This window comes from Mytilus trossulus, chromosome 3, assembly GCF_036588685.1.
Source record: "Mytilus trossulus isolate FHL-02 chromosome 3, PNRI_Mtr1.1.1.hap1, whole genome shotgun sequence".
NCBI lineage: Eukaryota > Metazoa > Mollusca > Bivalvia > Mytilida > Mytilidae > Mytilus > Mytilus trossulus.
In genome coordinates, this window is record NC_086375.1 from 52,193,457 (window position 1) to 52,212,175 (window position 18,719).

Consider the following 18,719-nt stretch of genomic DNA (forward strand, 5'->3'; position numbering starts at 1 on the left):
TGCATATTCAATTTACCATTTTCTGCATGTGTCATATATACAAATATAGTGTAAAATTGAGAAAGGAAATGGTGAATGTGTCAAAGCGACAACAACCCGACCATAAAGCAGACAACAGCCGAAGGCCACCAATGGGTCTTTAATGTGGCTAGAATTCCCGCACCCGTAGGTGTCCTTCAGCTGGCCCCTAAAAAATATGTATACTAGTACAGTGACATTGGACGTCATACTAAACTCCGGATTATACACAAGAAACTAAAATTAAAAATCATACAAGACTAACAAAGGCCAGAGGCTCCTGACTTGGGACAGGCGCAAAATGGCGACGGGGTTAAACATGTTTATGAGATCTCAACCCTCCCCCTATACCTCTAGCCAATGTAGAAATATGTTACATATGAGGGGATGCCACGTTCGACATTGCCTTGTTTGAACTGTAAAAAGTGTGCACTAGTCTGAATAATCCCCCATAATTATGCCCATGTTTACTGATCTATCTTAAAGGTAAGGTTGATCCCTTTTATTAAAAAAGAGCTCTTTCCAGGAGAATATCATAATTATATGGACAAAAGGAAAGATGTGGGGAAAGCAACAAATGTGGCAAACTATGTCATATATATAGAAAACAAAATGGTTATGGAGTAAACATTCGTGTCACAACAACTCAGACGATGCATAAAAAATCAGAATAATGAAGAAAAAGTTGGTTTCCCTATACGTGTACCTGCAGTGTTGGTGTACGAGGCGCGTTTATGATTTTTATTATGTTACTTGATATGAAAAATTTACAAAAAATAATATTTGACTTGTAAAAGTAAATCCTGAGCCTGTAATAGATGCTTTTCTTGTTCCATATGAATTAATAGAAACAACGCTGTCGCCTTTCTTGTTCTCATAGAATCATATGATATGAGCTCCATGTTTTGTGAACATCTTTCTTAACTGTCGTATTAGTCTGACCAGTGCACATCCCGCATGGCACTTTAAATGTATATTAGCGCGAAAACTAACTAACTCCATTTAGCTAAATTTATTGCCAGCGAAGTTCCATCTTGTCGCCTTCGTACTTTTATTCGATGGCAATACGACGGGATTACGAGGTCTTCACGAAGTCGTGTTGCCATCGAAGGACCTTCGGGTAGCTTCGTGATTCATTCGTGTAGACATCGTAATGTCAAAACTGCCTGATGGAAACGATGGAAACACGAATGCAAAACGATGTTCAAATATGCATTCCCGGTGACATTACGATGGTGAGGATTGTGATACGAACTCAATACGAACCCTTAACATCGGACGCACCTTCGGGGATTTTATAACATGTTAAAAAATTTAGAACCCTTCCCGAAGTTGTCCTCGAAGTCTAGAAAAAGTGGCCGATGGTTCTACGATGGTTAAAGATGGCGCTACGAATAGCCCGATCTGGATACGATCAGTCCCGATTTTGAAAATTTCCATAATCGTGTTACCATCGGCGTAAAAATCGGGAAAGTGTGACGCGGGCATAATTAATATCAACACACGCATATCAATTCAAATCCAGTATTTTTAGCCATTAAACTTTAAAGATTTCCAAAAATTTCACCACTTTAGTTAACCCATTTCAATCATATAGCTCCATATCCTTTATGAGCTGAGCATCCTTATGGGGTTTTTGGGCGAAAAGTGTCAGTCCTCAGGATTTCACCACCAAAATTTTGCATAGGACTGATCCAATTTAAGTATTTTTCAATAGATTAATAGTAAGGACCAGTAGATTTTCTTCAAGGACCACCAGGGGGAAAAGATTTTGCGAACTCTGAATGAGGTAATCAAATGTACATGATACACGTATCAAATGAAATGTGTAAAGTTTATTTAATAGTGTTATACGTGCATGACGTGTGCATTTGGAAAATATAACAAAGAAAAAATGTGTATGCATATTCGAGCAAAATGACTTGAAATGTTACTTGAAAAAAGACATCCCTTGAGAATTTATAAATTTGTACAAGGATTTTGATGTTTTTATTCGTAATATTTATATTGATCATAGCAAGGACCAAGGTTGAAGAATGTGTTGCTGAGGAAGACATCTTTGAAATAATCTTTGCCTTGAAAAAGCAGTTGAAACGAACAATGAAAGTGCTTTATCTTCCTTTAATACAAAACTTGGTTTAACTAAGATGTGAATTGGTATCAAAGTTGATTCCCACAATTTTTTGAAATGCCAGATCATCATTCTTGCATTTGGCAAATGAGATGAGATTTCATACAAAACAAAATGCTTCCATGTACATTAAAATAACGAACAGTTTCTTAAATTCGTCAACTTTCGCAAAATATGTAGAATTTTATTTTGTCAATAAGTAAACTTTGATCATAAACACGAGGTCGGAGGAAGACGAGTAAGTTAATTCGTCTTCAATACTTTTTAGGATCATTAAGTTTCAAAGTTCGGATGGATTTTATGGACACTTTTGATATTGTAAAGTACATCAACGCTTGTTTTCAGGAATATTTGGTGCATGACAATAACTTCGCTCAAATTATGATCGAATGCGACTGCTTTCAATGTGTGTTTACTGTTATAAACTCACAAAATTTCGTCTGCTAGATTCCACCAACTTAAACGCATTCCGCATTCCGAAACCCAAAACTATGGAACAAAAAACGGGAAAGCATCAGAAAGATTTTCCGGAAATGTAGAAACAACCAAGATTCCGAAGACTGTGTTGGACTGTGTTATTTACGTTTTATTGATTGCGATACATATATACTCGATTTAAACTTTATTGTATGGGAATCTTGTTCATGTTTTTAAATGTGAAAAGGGAGAAAGATACCAAGAAGAAAAACCAAAACAACAAAACAGAGGAAAAGAGACGAATCTTCAAAACTCTATGATACAGTAAAGGAGGGACAACATGAACTACACTCAAAACTTGTATAAACTGTGTGGTAGTGGTGTTCCGAAAGGATAATAGTTCAAGTAAAAAATCATTGCATTCGGTAATATTATAATCGAGAAAAAAAGAACGGGTCAGAAAAGTATGGATGCCACATCCGGTACTGACAGCCTGAGTATCATTGATTTGTTTCAAATAACGTCAAAATTTCTGAGATATTCAATTTTACTATTAGTAACCGGCCGTTAAATATCAAGTTTCCTGGTAAGCAGCAACCCTTTGAATTTTAAGGAAATCATTATAGGTAACACAAGCCCTAGCACATCAAATAGACTGGGATATGCACTGAGGTGCTGCCGGAAAACAAATGTTAGAAAACCTTCAAAAACATGGTATTTTTCAACGATTATTTATAAATGACGTACACAGATGATATCGGATATTTTCCTTGTGTCGTAACTACAATACCCATCCCTATTTACGAATGTGACCTACCGAATTAAACTATTTACCGGATGTGTAATATAACATAAGCAACACGACGGGTGCCACATGCGGAGCAAGATCTGCGTACCCTTCCGGAGCAACTTAGATCACCCCCAGTTTTTGGAAGGGTTCATGTTGCTTAGTCTTTATTTTTCTATGTTGTGTCTTCTGTACTATTTTTTGTCTGTTTGTCTTTTCATTTCTAGCCATCGCGTTGTCAGTTTATTTTCTATCTATGAGTTTGACTTTCCCTCTGGTATCTTTCGTCCCTCTTTTACAACAAAGTAATGTCGCGTTTTACAAAAAAAAAAAGCGCTACAAATTGTTTGCAGAGAAGTTTTACATTCACTTAATTGTACATTTTATATATATATTAATTTGTACAAGACGCGTACCATTGAGCCAATGCTGTCTTCTGAATAACTGCTTATTTTGTAAAGTACAAAATGTATTTATACAGCAGCTGTATTGATTTGCTTGCTTATTTCGGACTTTGTTGATTTCTCATGGTTAACTTATGTGGTCGCGAGCATTGGTCGATAGTTTTATTCTGGTCAATTTCTGATTGAATTTCTAATAATTATAATTAAATGTATTCAAGCTTAACAAAACGTACTTGACACAGTTGACTTGATGTCGGTTTAATGTGAGATAATAAAACTTTAATACAACTTTCAATTCATAAATTTAATATTTTAATATTCATATATATGTACATACTACAATTAAGCTGTCAGAACATGTTTTGTTAGCATTTTAAAACTGACCAAAATGGCCGCTGTAAATGTAAGTAATTTCCTCAATATTCGACCTAAAACTCACAAACCATATAAAAGACTTCCAAACAAAAGTTGAACAAATGAGAACAAAGATTCACTATTTTCAAATTACGTTTAAGGTGCAAAGCCGAATTATTCATTTGAAATATTCACACCTCATATACAATCATTTTCTTCAGTTTGGTATGCATGGTTACGGACTCAAGCCGTTTTCTTGATGGTTGTTGGTTATTTTCTATCGTGTTATTTTTAGTTTTGTGACGTGGTCCTATAAGCTGTTTTGTAGTTTCTCTCGTGTTTATTTTTATATTTCATTTATTGAGATTAAAAGCTAAAATGGGATAGGGGATGAGTCTTAAAAGATAAATTCACGAAACAAAAAACAAACAAAAACAAAAAAACAAGGAAATATAGACATGTGTCAGCCACCCAAATTCACTAATAATTAAAACACAATTTGAGGTTAACATATAGACTTCAACAATTGATGTTTAAGTGTACATCTGTTTATCTCTATTCTATGTGAATCATTTTTCAGCTTTATTGAATAATCCAAATGTTCGTTTATTTCAGGATTAGACACACATGTACGGGTGAAATATTTTCTCTCTACAAAAATTAAGAATATGAGACTTATATGCATACACCTTCTTTTAAATAGACACATTTGTTTTCTTCATTTTGTTCCTTTTATAAAAAGTATAGTATTGAACAGTTAAAAAACTAAATATTATCTTGTATTTCCCCTGTTATCGACCTAGTTTCAACAAGAAGATTTGCTTTTGTTGCAGAATAGCATAAAGCTAAATATCACCGCAATTCAAAAAATAGTTTAACAATTTGAAAAATACGATTTTCCCTATAGTCAAACTACTTATCATAGTTATAAACGTGAAAGTCAGTCCACTAAGGCAGTGTTTTATTGTTACGTTCACACATGGTTGTATAATAAATATGTTCACTATAACTATGTTACTAATATTACAGATTGGTGCAAGAAAAATTAGACTGAGTATAGAATAATAACATTAACACAGTATGAATGGAACTTTGACAAACATGCATGAACATTTGCAGGGACCTGGAAATGTAGTAAGAATTCGTTCTTGGATATGCATTTTAATCACACAAAAGTTACATTTGGATGTAATGAAAGATGGAAAAATTGTTTAGACAGTTAGTGTTATCGTAACAAATGCAAATGCTTCACATAGTATAACAAAATTTCCTTTATTTAGCCATATGGTCAAGGACCTCCACCTCAATATAATGGTGGACTAGGAAACCCCGGACCTGGCATTGCACCACCTCCTTTCGGTCATGGTGGTCCGGGAACGGCTCCACCTCCTTTTGGTTATGATGGTCAACAGAATGGTCCAGGGGCAGCTCCATATCCTCAAGGCTATGGATCAGAATTTGGACCACCGCCATCTGGGTATGGTGGATATCCTCAACCACAACAACAATATGGAGGTAAATGGTCTTAATCTTAATTTAGAATATGAACTTCAAAGTATGATAAGGCTATTTTTTCGCTCCTTGATTTTGTAAATATATTAATTATCAGTCGGTCAGACATCAGTATTTTTAGTTTGGTATTTTGTCCTTTTATATTTGAATTACGACATCAAACTTCTTTAATTTAGTGTAAAAAGACATAAACTGTCAAATAAAATTGAGAATGGAAACAGGAATTATGTCAAAGAGACCAAAGAGAAGACAATAGCCGAAGGCCACCAATGGGTCTGCAATGCAGTGAGAAAATCCCGCACCCGGAGGTATTCCTCAGCTGGCCCTTAAATAAAATTGTGTACTTTTTCAGTGAAAATGGACGTCCCCAAAACATATAAATGAACAATTAAAAAAAACAATTAAAAAAAACATACAAGACTACCAAAGGCAAAAAGCTCAAGACTTGGGACAGGCGCAAATGATATATCCTTATTTTTTGTAATTTATCAATGTTGGTTGCTTATCATATAGTGAACATTTTGTGAAAACCTGGGGAGTTGTTCTCGAAAGTATCCTAAGATTCGTCGTAAGTCATAGATACGACAGATTTTAGGATGGACTTGGGATCGACTTAGGACACTCTTAAGTTGCGTCTCGAAGCTATCCCAGACGTATCTTATGTAAGATTTCCTAAACATATCCTATGTGCGAAATATTAAATAGTTAAAGTAATTGTTTGATTGAATATTTATTTGAGACGAAACCAATTGATAAAATTGTTTAAAATTTTTTGTAATAACAAATATTTAATGAAATGCATGATTTCAAATGTAATTATAAAATAATATCAAAATAGGATTTTGATATAAACTGTAAAACAATTTGTTTTGAAATGGGAATACATGTATTGAATTCGTAGTGTCATCGTATCGTAAAAACACGAAGTTCAAAGTTTAAAAGCATGCATAATTTCTTTATACGAGTTAATAACCGATGGTGCGTCTCTTTTCATGTTTATCTTCACGTAAAAAATGAGAAAAAAGCATGAACAATGTTAGGATGAAGATATGATGAACTTAAGACACATAATTATAAGTAGGTGTCCTAAAGTTAGGACGATAAATGTGATATATCCTAAGTTAAGAGAGCTTCGAGAACACGACTTAGGACAAAGATTTGTCATAAGATGGTCTAAGGACACGTCCTAATCGTAAGATAGCTTCGAGAACACCACCCCTGGTCATTGATATTTAGAAATGTACAACAGCTTAACCCCAGAATATACTCACAGGTTTATTTGTCAATAAAATCAAGTTTTGAAAGGCTTGGGTAATCCATTATATGCAGTTTTAGGGGCCAAAGAATGGCTCTTATGATTTTGAATATTTTGTATATTGCCCTCTACTATTAACTAGAGTATGTAAGATGCTACTTCAACTTGACATCTAACCTGGTGCCTTTTAATGATATAACGAATTCGTATACCAGCGCTTAAATTGAAACTCATGTATAATCATCGTAAGTCCGGTAAGCCTGCAAATGGTTATAATTTTTACGTGGTTTTACGTTGTTACTTTAGGTCACCAACAGTCACAACAGAATACAGTAATTATAACAGGACAACCATCCACAATTATTCATCAACAAAAACGAGAAAGGTAACGTATCACCATAAACTGTACAACCATTCTAAATAGGTGAATCGGTTGCGATAAGCGCCAACATTAAACAAAAATAAACTCTGTCATATCATATCATATGTAACTTCTGCAGGTAAAAACTGCCACTACTATCACATCCAATTAAAATTTTTAAAACTGCATTTGGTCTAGCTTTTTTACTGACCGCGACTCGTCAAAACTTTTATATTTCTTTAAATTAACATATAATCAAAATTTTCATCACAAGAATTTGAATGAAAAAGAAGCCAAAAATACCCAATGGATATAATGTGAAAAGACGAAAACAAACTGACAATGCCGACCCCCCCCCCCCCCCCCCCCCGGAAAATCGACGAAAAGACAAGCATTACACACAACACAACAAAGAAATCTGAATTAAGGCTGAGCAATACGAACCCCACCAAAAACGCGGTTGTGATCTCACTTAGGTACTCCAAAGGGTTTGCAGATCCTGTTTCTGATAATGTAAACGTAACTCATGAAAACAAGTTTACTCGAGATGATAACTAATTCATGTGATACTAATGGTTGCATCATCTTCTGTAACTTAGTAATATGTCACCTTACTTAACTAGACTTGACCATTGTTGAGTTGTTGTCTCAGAATTCACGCATACCAAACATCGCCTTTTTTCATAATCATCACAAAGCCCTTATGGTGTCATCGATATAAAGACAAAAAGCATTCAGAATCTGGTGAATCTTTGCCTTATCTAAAGTAAATTTGACTAGAACATGCATGTAAGTATAAATAAGAAGATGTGGTATGATTGCTAATGAGACAACTCTCCACAAGAGACCAAATGACACAGAAATTAACAATTAAATGTCACCATACGACAATGTAAGGTCTGTTGTATGCATCCTTCATTCTACCACAAACGAATTACAACAAGCTACGGACTTTTCAAACATGTAATTGTTTATTTTTGTAAAAATATTAATTGGATGTGATAGTAGTGGCAGTGATATGACTCTATTGGAAATCATATTTAGGCTTTCTTCTTTGCAGATTATGAATTAAATGTGGATATCACATGTTACTATATATGGCCTTATCATAATCTATAATTATTTTTTAAACAGATTTGCTGATAATATTTGCCTCAACCTGATTTTAGTATTCTTCTTCCCATTTTGGATATTCGTCTGGATATGTATGGTAAGTATTTAAAAAGCATTTATTTAAAAAAAAAAAACACCACATTTTGTTAATAAAACCAACAATAAGCCGATAAGTTTACATTGTACGAGTAAACATGATTTACAGTCTTATATACTGCATCACGGATCATAAGGCCTGTTCTTCTTTTATAGGCTGATCCATTGTTTCCTTTATATTAGATGTTTTATAAAGATGTATTTTTAAAAACCGTTAAGTCATCATTTGCCTTCTGAACTATTGGTCATAATCTTAATTGACAGATTTTATATAAATAAGGCCGTTAGTTTTCTCGTTTGAACTGTTTTACATTGTCATATCGGGGCCTTTTATAGCTGACTATGCGGTAAGGGCTTTGCTCATTGTTGAAGGCCGTATGGTGACCTTTAGTTGTTAATGTGTCATTTTGGTCTCTTGTGGACAGTTATGTTGTCTCATTGGCAATCATTCCACATCTTCTTTTTTATATGAATCTCTTTTATCTGGTATTATCCTACAATTTTGTTCATGAAAAAACTTACAATCAAAAATTCCATTTTACGAAACAACATATAATTTGAGGTCCTATCAATAATTGAAAATATACATATACATATATTTTGTTTATTTCAGTGCATGTTTGAGACATAAACATGTAAGATATGTAAGATTCGGAATAGCGGGATTGTTTCATTTGACCAACTGAAAAATGAAGCAACATTTTTGATATAACGATGCAATCTGTAACTGAATTTACTCTTGCTACTACTAAAACATTTCTAAATCCGACATATCTCTATATATATAATTTTAAAAAGAGCGATGGATACAGTGCAGGCAGTGTTGTTTCGATGTCCCAATAGCATTAGTTCGAATCCATGCGAAGGGAGAAAAACATTTGCTGGTGCAAAGTTCCAGAATCAACATTATTGTGCTGATATTTAAAGAAGTTATGAGTATAATATGTGTTTTTAGTCGGGTATCTCTTTCACTGGTGATCCAATCGATAAATCTGTCCTTAGAGTTGTCAGTTCTTGTGACTGTAAACAAGTGACTGTATTTTACAATTCTTTACGAAATATATTTAGCTAATCTGTAATCAATTTCATCTTCATGCCTAATACATATATCATGTACTGGGTAACAACTCTAGATTCCATAGACAAGGGAATAGGTGTGTAAAAACACATTGCAACTCATTAAGGGTCCTCTATTGACTAACAACTTAAAAACCTGCACCTAATATAAGCAAATAAACCCTTTTTGACAGTATTCTCATATGAAAGGGAAGAACAAATTCAGTTTGAGATTATGACAAACGGAACAGAAGGAAGTTGCACTTTCGAAATTCGTTCACCTAATTCTTTCAAAAGGAGACTTAAAAAAGGTTGCAGTGAAAAAAGATCAAGAGAATTAGGCCTGCTAGCTTGAGCCTGGTGAATTAGGCTACAACATATCAATGCGTGAGCGGAATGCTCTTCACAAAAACATTGTCACTTAATAATACTTATATTAAAACCATTTAAATAAATATGTTTTCGATTTGGCGTGTGCCTCCTAAAACCTAGGTACCTGATTGTATCGACTGTCAAGAGCCTGTTATTCAGTGGTTGTCTTGTTTTGATGTGTTACATATTTGTTTTTCGTTCATAACTTTTTACATGAAAGAGGGACGAAAGATATCAGAGAGAGATAGTCAAACTCAAAGATTGAAAATAAACTGACAACGCCATGAATAAAACTAAAAAGACAAACAGACAAATAATAGTAAGGAAGACACAATATAAAAAACTAAAGACTAAGTAACACAATCCCCACCAAAAACTGGGGGTGATTTCAGGTGCTCCGGAAGGTAACCAGATCCTGCTCCACATGTGGCACCCGCCGTGTTGCTTATGTTATTACAAATCCGATAAATAGTCTAACTCTGTAGGCCACATTCGCAAAAGGGGAAGGGTATTATAGTTACGACATAAGTTAGGCCGTTAGTTTTATAGTTACGACATAAGTTAGGCCGTTAGTTTTCTCATTTGATTTGTTTATACATTTGTCAGTTTGGTGCATTTTATAGATGACGAGGTATCGGTTTTGATCATTTTTTAATTTCTGTGTCGTTTGTTCTCCTCTTGTGAAGAGTTGTCTGTTTACAACACAGTATAGAAATCTATATACAAACTAAATACTGAACGGGTAACACGGGCTCCCACCAAAAACTGGTGTTATCACAGATACCATAAAAATAAAAGTGATTCTGCTAGATATGATATAAATACACTCGTGTTTATGAAAAGTAGCAATTCAGTGACTAGTCACATTCGATAATAGTTCATTCGAGGAAAAAGGGACGTGATAATTACGTTATGTGTACGTGCAGCTTCAATGTTATACTTGGAAATGGAAAGTTCACAACATGAAAGCTGAAATTCCCCTTTTTGTCTTAAATTTAATTCTCTACTGATCAAGATAGGAGACTAGCTGTGAATCCTTCATATTTATTTCGTTATGATGTTAAATGGCATCCTCTATATAAGGTAATATGAAGCTTATGGACATTTGCTAACTTCGTGTCTATTTCATCAGAAGCTTTTATATAGAGTATGCTCGATACACATAATGGAAAACGTTTGCTAGAAAATGAGTACAGTAGGTTCAATAAGGCATGTCGATTGTCTGTTGAAAATCACATTTTAAATATTAACACCTCCCCCCCCCAAAAAAAAAACCAACAATAAAACAAAACAAAAACAAAACAAACAAAAAAAAACCAACGAAAAACTCAACAACAAACATGTCAATGAAAAAATCAGATATCTTTATGTCGAGTTAACTATCCATATGTATCTATAGTATTTATTGACTTTACAGGCGATTGTCGCCCCTGGAAATCCTTTGGATAGCACAAGTGAAATATGCTATCCAAGAAATATAATATGTTTCCAATTTTTCTAAATGTAATTAACCATTAAGAGTTTTTTGTTTTATTTTATTTTTTATCTTAAACTTAAAATACAAGAAATGCAAAATGGCTTAGTTGACTGCGAGTGTTTGTATTGCATAGAAGACTTCGAAATGGGTATACCTAATGTATACAGGTCACAGAAGACAAATATGCACACCTTTATGTTTCATCACTAATTCTACTTCATCCAGCTATGCATTTGCATGTACATGCGTACACAAGTAATTAATATAGTCGTAGATGTTTTATGTCATGAAAGCGAATAATGATTGTGGTGAAAATAATTCTCATCATATAAACACTCCGATAAAGATTCCAAATTGGCTTTCATCGTCACTTAGATGATAATCCTAAGAGTAGATTATGGCGTGTCTCAAAAGATTAAATGCGAGACCGGGTCGAGGTGTTTCATTAAAACTATTGCAATGGATTCCATCAAAAATTTAGTAATTTTTAATCGTATTCTTCTAAATCCACCATATTCATGACATTACTTGGTGATATCACTTTTTGTCTATGAACTGTACTGGCAGTTTTGTTGTTTGAAATAACGGTTATGTGCTTACTATTGTCAGAGATACTTTTTCTCTCGCCTGTAGAAAGATTTCCATTCTTCAGTTGTTTTTCCTCTACATTATTGTTTGTTTCAGTTTTGTTAATTATTTGTCCGTTTGTCTTACTAGTTTCATTAGCTTTTGCCTGGTGAATTCTATGTCCGTTTGATGTTGTCTTGCTAGTTTTATTAACTTTGTTTGGTTGTTTGTCAAACCAATCATCATTGTATTCATCAATATATAATGTATCTTGTGTCACAACACTTTTACCAGGCTGTTTGGATACGTCTCTAGAATTGCTACTGCCCATTTCAAAATCAAAATTCTACAAATACAATAAAATAGTAGTTAGCCAGGAATAAAATAGAATACAATGTTTTATTCTTATTAACCAAATTAGGGCCCATGGAGGCCCATAATCAATAGCATATGCAATGCAATCACACACAGTTAACCATGTATTTTCTAATGCTACATAGAGTTCATAGTTTTCATATGTGATGTCACAGCAGTAGCACGTTATCATGTCTAAATGTTGTTTTAAAAATAGTTAGCTATGATAATTGTGTTTTTAGTTTTTGTAAACTTGTTCTCGTTACATTTGAGATAAATATTGCATGACAAGAAACACATAAAAATACCATTAGATCAAAATTCATAAACTGTCGCGTTATATTGACGTAGTTATTATGCCTATATTCTAACTAAGTAAGCCGTAAAATTTAAATTAGCTGTAAATGATACCAACTTATATTTAAAAAATAAGCTCATTTAAAAATACAATTGTGGAATATCAAAAGTATTTTTCTATATCGACACATATAAGTCGATAATCTGGTTCAGAAACATAGTTTTTCAATTAACGTGAAAACCGTAGTAAATTCAAGTAAGCATTTTATACCACATGTTATAATTCATTTAAAAAACATTGCTAAATATTATACGTGAAAAAACTAACCCAATAAAATTAATCAAAAATCCTTTGCAAAATCTAGACCGATCGTTAATCTCATTTCTTTTGAAATATTAAAAGTAAAAAGTAGTAAAAACCAACACAGGCACTTGATAGAGATGAGCAAAGGACACTCTGTAGATCTATTTAAGCTAAAATTACAAAAAGGACCATGATAAGTCTGATTTTTTTTCCCGTTTTTTTTTTTCATTTTCAGATTTTAAAGTAAACATGGCAAGTAATGTTTAAAAAGAAGAGCAATATTAAATATACTGAGCGACAAAAGAAACGATACACTAATTTATTATCAAATTTTCAAGAAATAGGTATTACAATATAATTAACAATAATAAATGTATGAATGACTAACAATGAATTATGCTTACAAAAAAAATAAAGTACAGCGGAGTAACAGTTTTGGCATAATTTCAAAAACAACAGATGAGATAAAAAATCTCGAACAACAGTACGCTTCATAAGATGTTTACAGTTTGAAAAGTCAATATCTCGTGTGTCCACCATTGGCATTAATAACTGCTTTGAGCCTACGTCGCATAGACAAGACAATTATGGAAATTTTAGCCTGAGGCATGTTGTTCCACTCCTGTTGTAATGTTTGGGACAATTCTTGCAGTGTAAAATGTTGGTGTTGCCTTGCGCGAACTCTGCGGATCAGTTCATCCCATATGTGCTCGATGGGATTCATGTTTGGAGATTTCGATGGCCATGGCAACACATCTATGTTTTGTTGCTGCATGTAGGCATTTGAAACACGAGCAGTGTGGGGACGGGCATTGTCATGCTGAAATGTTATTCCAGGTCCATATCTGTTAAGGAAATTAACCACTTCCGTTGACAGAATTTCATCTCTATAGCGTTGGGCATTTAGTGTTCCATTGACTATCACGAGATTAGTCAGATTGCGCGTAGATATGCCAACCCCAAACCATAACACTACCACCACCAAATCTGTCATGCTGTTGGACGCAACAATCTGCAAATCGTTCACCTGATCGTCTATAAACTCTTGCTCGACCATCTGAATGCTGGAATGTGAATCTGGACTCATCAGAAAATAAAATGTTGCTCCATACATTATTGAGTCTCCATCGTAAACGAGCTTGACACCATCTTAACTACTCTTGTCTGTGTCGTTGTGTCAGTGTTGGTCCCTTATAAGCACGTCTATGACGAAGATTAAAAGACCGGAGTCTTCTACGGACCGTTTGTGCACTGATACGTCTGCCCTGAACAACACCAGTCGATGCCCTAGGAGGCATAAACCTATCCCTCAAATGCCGAATACGGATGAATCTGTCGTCAGCAATTGTTGTTACCCGTGGCCGCCCATATCGAGGTCGATCCGCATTAGATCCAGTTCCTTGGAATCTCTGCTGTAGCCGATATAATGTCAAACGTTTACAGCCAATTGCTCTTGACACGGCAGTCTCTGAATCATACTAATTGCCTGTTCCCGTAGTGCGGGCGTAAGACGGATCATTTTGAAATGATTTCTTGAAATTTTGTGAACTTACGACTGGATACTGTAACAGGTGTTCAACAACATCAAATTAAGTCGAATTTTACTAACAGATTTCTCTGCACGTGCAAATTTTCCAAATTTAGAATTTAAGAACTGTGAAGAACTCATCTGTTGTAAGGTGAAAAATCAATATGTATGGGACGTAGTTTTACCTAATTAACGCGTATATCAAGTTTCATTTTTATATCTTTACTTATTTTAAAATTATAAAAAAAATAAAAGTGTATCCTTTCTTTTGTCGCTCATTATACATATCAATACATGTAAAATAAAAAATGTTCACACAAATATTTTATGTTAAAAAGCCACAGAACTTATGATTTGATATGCTGTGTGATCAATGTCAACATAGACATGTCTTAGGATAAACATACACTCGGTCAGTGTCTAATAGAAAAGAACATAGATGGTTTGAAATCTCTTTCAGATGAATTAGAAACTGAACTAGATTGTTATCTTAAACTTTTTATTATATTATATGCAGACGATACAGTCTTGTTATCAGAGTCTCAGGTTGACTTACAAAAGCAACTGGATACTTTATCTGAATACTGTAAATTGTGGAAACTGAAAGTGAATGTACAAAAAAGTAAAATTGTAATTTTTTCTAAAGGTAGACTACCTAATAATGTTAAGTTTAATTATGAAGATATTGTACTAGAAATTGTTAATGAGTTTACTTATCTAGGTGTCTTATTCAGTAGAACAGGAAGTTTTTTAAAGGCTAAAAAAGCACAAGCAAATAAAGCAATGTGTGCTATGTACGACGTTATCAAAAAAGGCAGATTGCACAATCTTTCTATTGAATGTCAAATTGAATTATTTGATAAGATTGTTAAACCTATTTTGATTTATGGGAGTGAAGTCTGGGGTTTTGGTAATAATTCTGTTATAGAAAGGGTTCATATGAAATTCTGCAAACTTTTGCTTAAGGTTAAAAATTCTACACCTAATTTCATGATATACGGAGAATTGGGCAGATATCCTTTGGAGATTGATATAAAACTCCGTATAATTAACTATTGGACTAAATTGTTGTCTGGAAAACAAGAAAAACTTCCTGCAATACTATACAAGTACTCATTGTATAAATATAAAAATGATATTACATGGTTGAAACATGTTAAATCCATTCTTGATGAATCTGGTTTATCATTTGTGTGGGATACCCAATATTTTGTAAACGATACATGGCTTTATACTATTGTTAAACAAAATCTTGTTGATCAATTTAAACAGAAATGGCACACTAACGTGCAAGAATCGCCAAAAGCTATAAACTACCGTATGTATAAAGAAAACTGTCAATTTGAATATTATTTTAAACATTTAGATGATAGAAATATTATTACATTATGTAGATTGAGAACAGGAAGTCATAGATTTCCTATTGAGACTGGTAGATGGCAAAACGTTGCAAGAGAAAATAGAAAATGCTTACTTTGTAATTCTGGTGACATCGGAGATGAAATTCATTATATTTTTATGTGTTCTGTATCATCAATGATGATCGTAAACAGTTTTTGAGAAAAAAATATAGAAATCAACCAAATGCATTGAAATTTAATGAACTGATGAATAGTAAAAATCTTTCTGATCTTAATAACTTGTGCAAATATATAAGAATTGTAAATATTCATTTAGGCTCTCCTGGGTAATTCATGTACTTGATATCATTTAGTTTAATATGTATATCGTAATATATGATATGTACCTCCTCTTGCTTTCGTATAATTTTTGTATGTCTGTACATATACACTATGTAATTATTGTGTGTATCTCTATACCATTGTAATTTGGTTTGTTGAGAAATAAAGATATATATATAGTCAGTCACGTTATTGATTTAAAATTATAATGACCCATTCAAAACAATTCATATCTTAATATAATGAAAAATCTTCAAAATGAATTAAATGTTATGTGACTTTTCGTATCTTATTGTGATCAGACGTTTGAAACACTTTAAATATACGGTCTTCTTTTTGACCCTTGAATATTTGAAAGACTGATACAGTATATTACACCTTATGAAAAGCAACACTGAAAAGATTGAAAAGATACACTTCTTTGAACTTTTGTTCTACTAAGTTAATGACATTGAACAGTCATTGAACGTAAAGTCTTTAATTGTCTGCCTTAAACAGGAACCTATTCTTGGTATACTCATGAAAATAATTTAAATATATCTGATATACAAAATATTGACTTCATAAAAGAAACATATAAAATGAATAAACACATGAAAGATATTATGCAAGAAAACAATAAAAAATTGTTCTTTAAAAAAAATAATATTTATCTATAGTAAAATCACAAAATAATATGAAACTGAGCCTTATTTACTTAAAGAGAATAACTTTGAAAAAAGGAAAACAAATATTAAATTAAGGGTAAGTGACCATATTTTGGAAATTGAAAGGGGTAGATACAAAAATATAAAAGGGAAGAACGTTTATGTCAACATTGTTGTCTAAATAAAATAGAGGATGAAGAACATTTTTTATTTACATGTATTAAAAATAAAGATTTGATACTTGAATTTTTGCAGAAAGTTAGAAATATCTATTCTGATATAGATGATATGGATAATGTGGATAAATTGGTTTTATGTCTTTCGTGTCCGTCAATTATGCAGTTTACGGCTCCATTTGTTAAAAAGTCATGGTCACTAAGGAGGGTGGACTCAACAACTGCATGATAGATACCAGTTATATGTATATAATGTTTTAGATATAGGAAGATGTGGTGTGAGTGCCAATGAGACAACTCTGTCACTCTCCATCCAAATAACAATTTATAAAAAAGTAAACCATTATAGGTTAATGTACGGCCTTCAACACGGAGCCTTGGCTCACACCAAACAACAAGCTATAAAGGGCCCCAAAATTACTAGTGTTAAACTATTCAAACGGGAAAAACAACGGTCTAATCTATATAAAAAAACGAGAAACGAGAAACACGTATATATTACATAAACAAACGACAACTACTGTACATCAGATTCCTTTTGTTTTTTTGTTGTTATTTTTGTATGATGTATTGTGTTGATTCAGATTTATATATGCCTTCAACCCCATTGGGGTATAAATGTGCATTTATTCAATAAACTTATATAACTTATAAACGTATCGTGTATATGTACATACAAATCTCATGAACCATGGACCAACAACACATGAAATACCAAACTGATGTGTGTGAGTTTCAACCCATTCGAGAGGTAGAAATTAAACAAAAACGATGATCTTGTTACTGTGAGTTGAGTTTCCGTAAATACAACGTATTCTAGAAGTTGCACTGTACACTTGTGTTCCAGTGAAAAAGACATATTCAATGTCCAAGTTCATCTCCAATAAATCTTACAACGCTCTCCCATATTTCAATGATTTCGTAAAAAAATAAATATTTCAGAAACATCCTTGCATCTTTTAGTAATGTATACCATTACATAGAATACGGAAACAAATATATGAATGTTGAAGACAGTACTATTTGAAATTAATTACCAATCGAAACGAAAATTGAACTAAACTGCTCAAATTGAAAACAATAATGCTTATAAAATATTAATGACCTACCTGTGATGAAAGGACGATCATTTCGACATAACTATATCAAGATGTGATTAAAAGGCATAATCATATCTTTTTGTTTGTTGTAGAAACGGTCTATAGTCACATCGTGTGTTTTTAAAAACGTTCTATATTAGCACAGTCTACCCTCAACGTGAGTTTTTTTTATAATTGAATGTTCTATATTAGCATAGTCTAGGTTATTATACATCCATCTTGAGTTTTATTAAGGACGTCTGTTTCGTTTGAAGCATTGTTCCGTTACTCTTTTAAGAGCAATCTGATTTTGTCAAAATGTATGACAGTAAGTAAACAAAGTCTCACTTGAGCAGTTGAACACTACATATAAACAATGCTTAGATAATCGACAAAATAAGACTTGTTACGCTCGACCTTTAAACAAAATATTTTGTCGGATTTCAAGGATAAGAGGATTAACTAATATGCTAATTTTGGTTGAAGTATGTTCCGATTTATTGACCTTCATTGCTTCTTTAATTTATCTTCACCATTCACGGAGATTGTCACGTGGTGATCCAGCACCTCACGCGAAATGCTTTTTAAAATGTTTGGTTTCACAATAAATTTCTGACATGCATGTAAGACTCGAAAAAAGTGCTTCAAAGCAGCGAGTGACCACCCTTGCGTCTTTAACATAAATATTTAAGAGAACTAAGCGCATCGGTATTTTACCTAAAGTTGTTAAAT

The 18,719-nt window shown here is 33.1% G+C and overlaps 2 protein-coding genes across 3 annotated transcripts; one reads left to right on the top strand and one right to left on the bottom strand.

Annotated features, from left to right (window-relative positions):
- Positions 1 to 4,074: 4,074 nt before the first annotated feature.
- On the top strand, positions 4,075 to 9,150 carry LOC134709529 (cysteine-rich and transmembrane domain-containing protein 1-like). Of its 2 annotated transcripts, XM_063569686.1 has the most exons (6): positions 4,132 to 4,160; positions 5,141 to 5,245; positions 5,392 to 5,626; positions 7,185 to 7,263; positions 8,374 to 8,449; positions 9,062 to 9,150. In XM_063569686.1, the coding sequence occupies exons 2-6, from the start codon at positions 5,192 to 5,194 to the stop codon at positions 9,077 to 9,079; spliced, it is 462 nt and encodes a 153-aa protein (XP_063425756.1). In that variant the 5' UTR covers positions 4,132 to 4,160; positions 5,141 to 5,191; the 3' UTR covers positions 9,080 to 9,150. The 2 variants fall into 2 exon arrangements, with proteins under 2 accessions (XP_063425757.1, XP_063425756.1); XM_063569687.1 differs by lacking the exon at positions 5,141 to 5,245 and having other exon boundaries at positions 4,075 to 4,160.
- A 2,230-nt stretch (positions 9,151 to 11,380) lies between these two features.
- LOC134711791 (uncharacterized) lies at positions 11,381 to 18,388 on the bottom strand. Its single transcript, XM_063572675.1, has 2 exons — positions 18,018 to 18,388; positions 11,381 to 12,266 (listed from the first exon to the last, which is right to left on the bottom strand). Exons 1-2 carry the CDS (start codon positions 18,036 to 18,038, stop codon positions 11,841 to 11,843), a joined length of 447 nt encoding a protein of 148 aa, XP_063428745.1. The 5' UTR covers positions 18,039 to 18,388; the 3' UTR covers positions 11,381 to 11,840.
- Between the last annotated feature and the right edge of the window lie 331 nt (positions 18,389 to 18,719).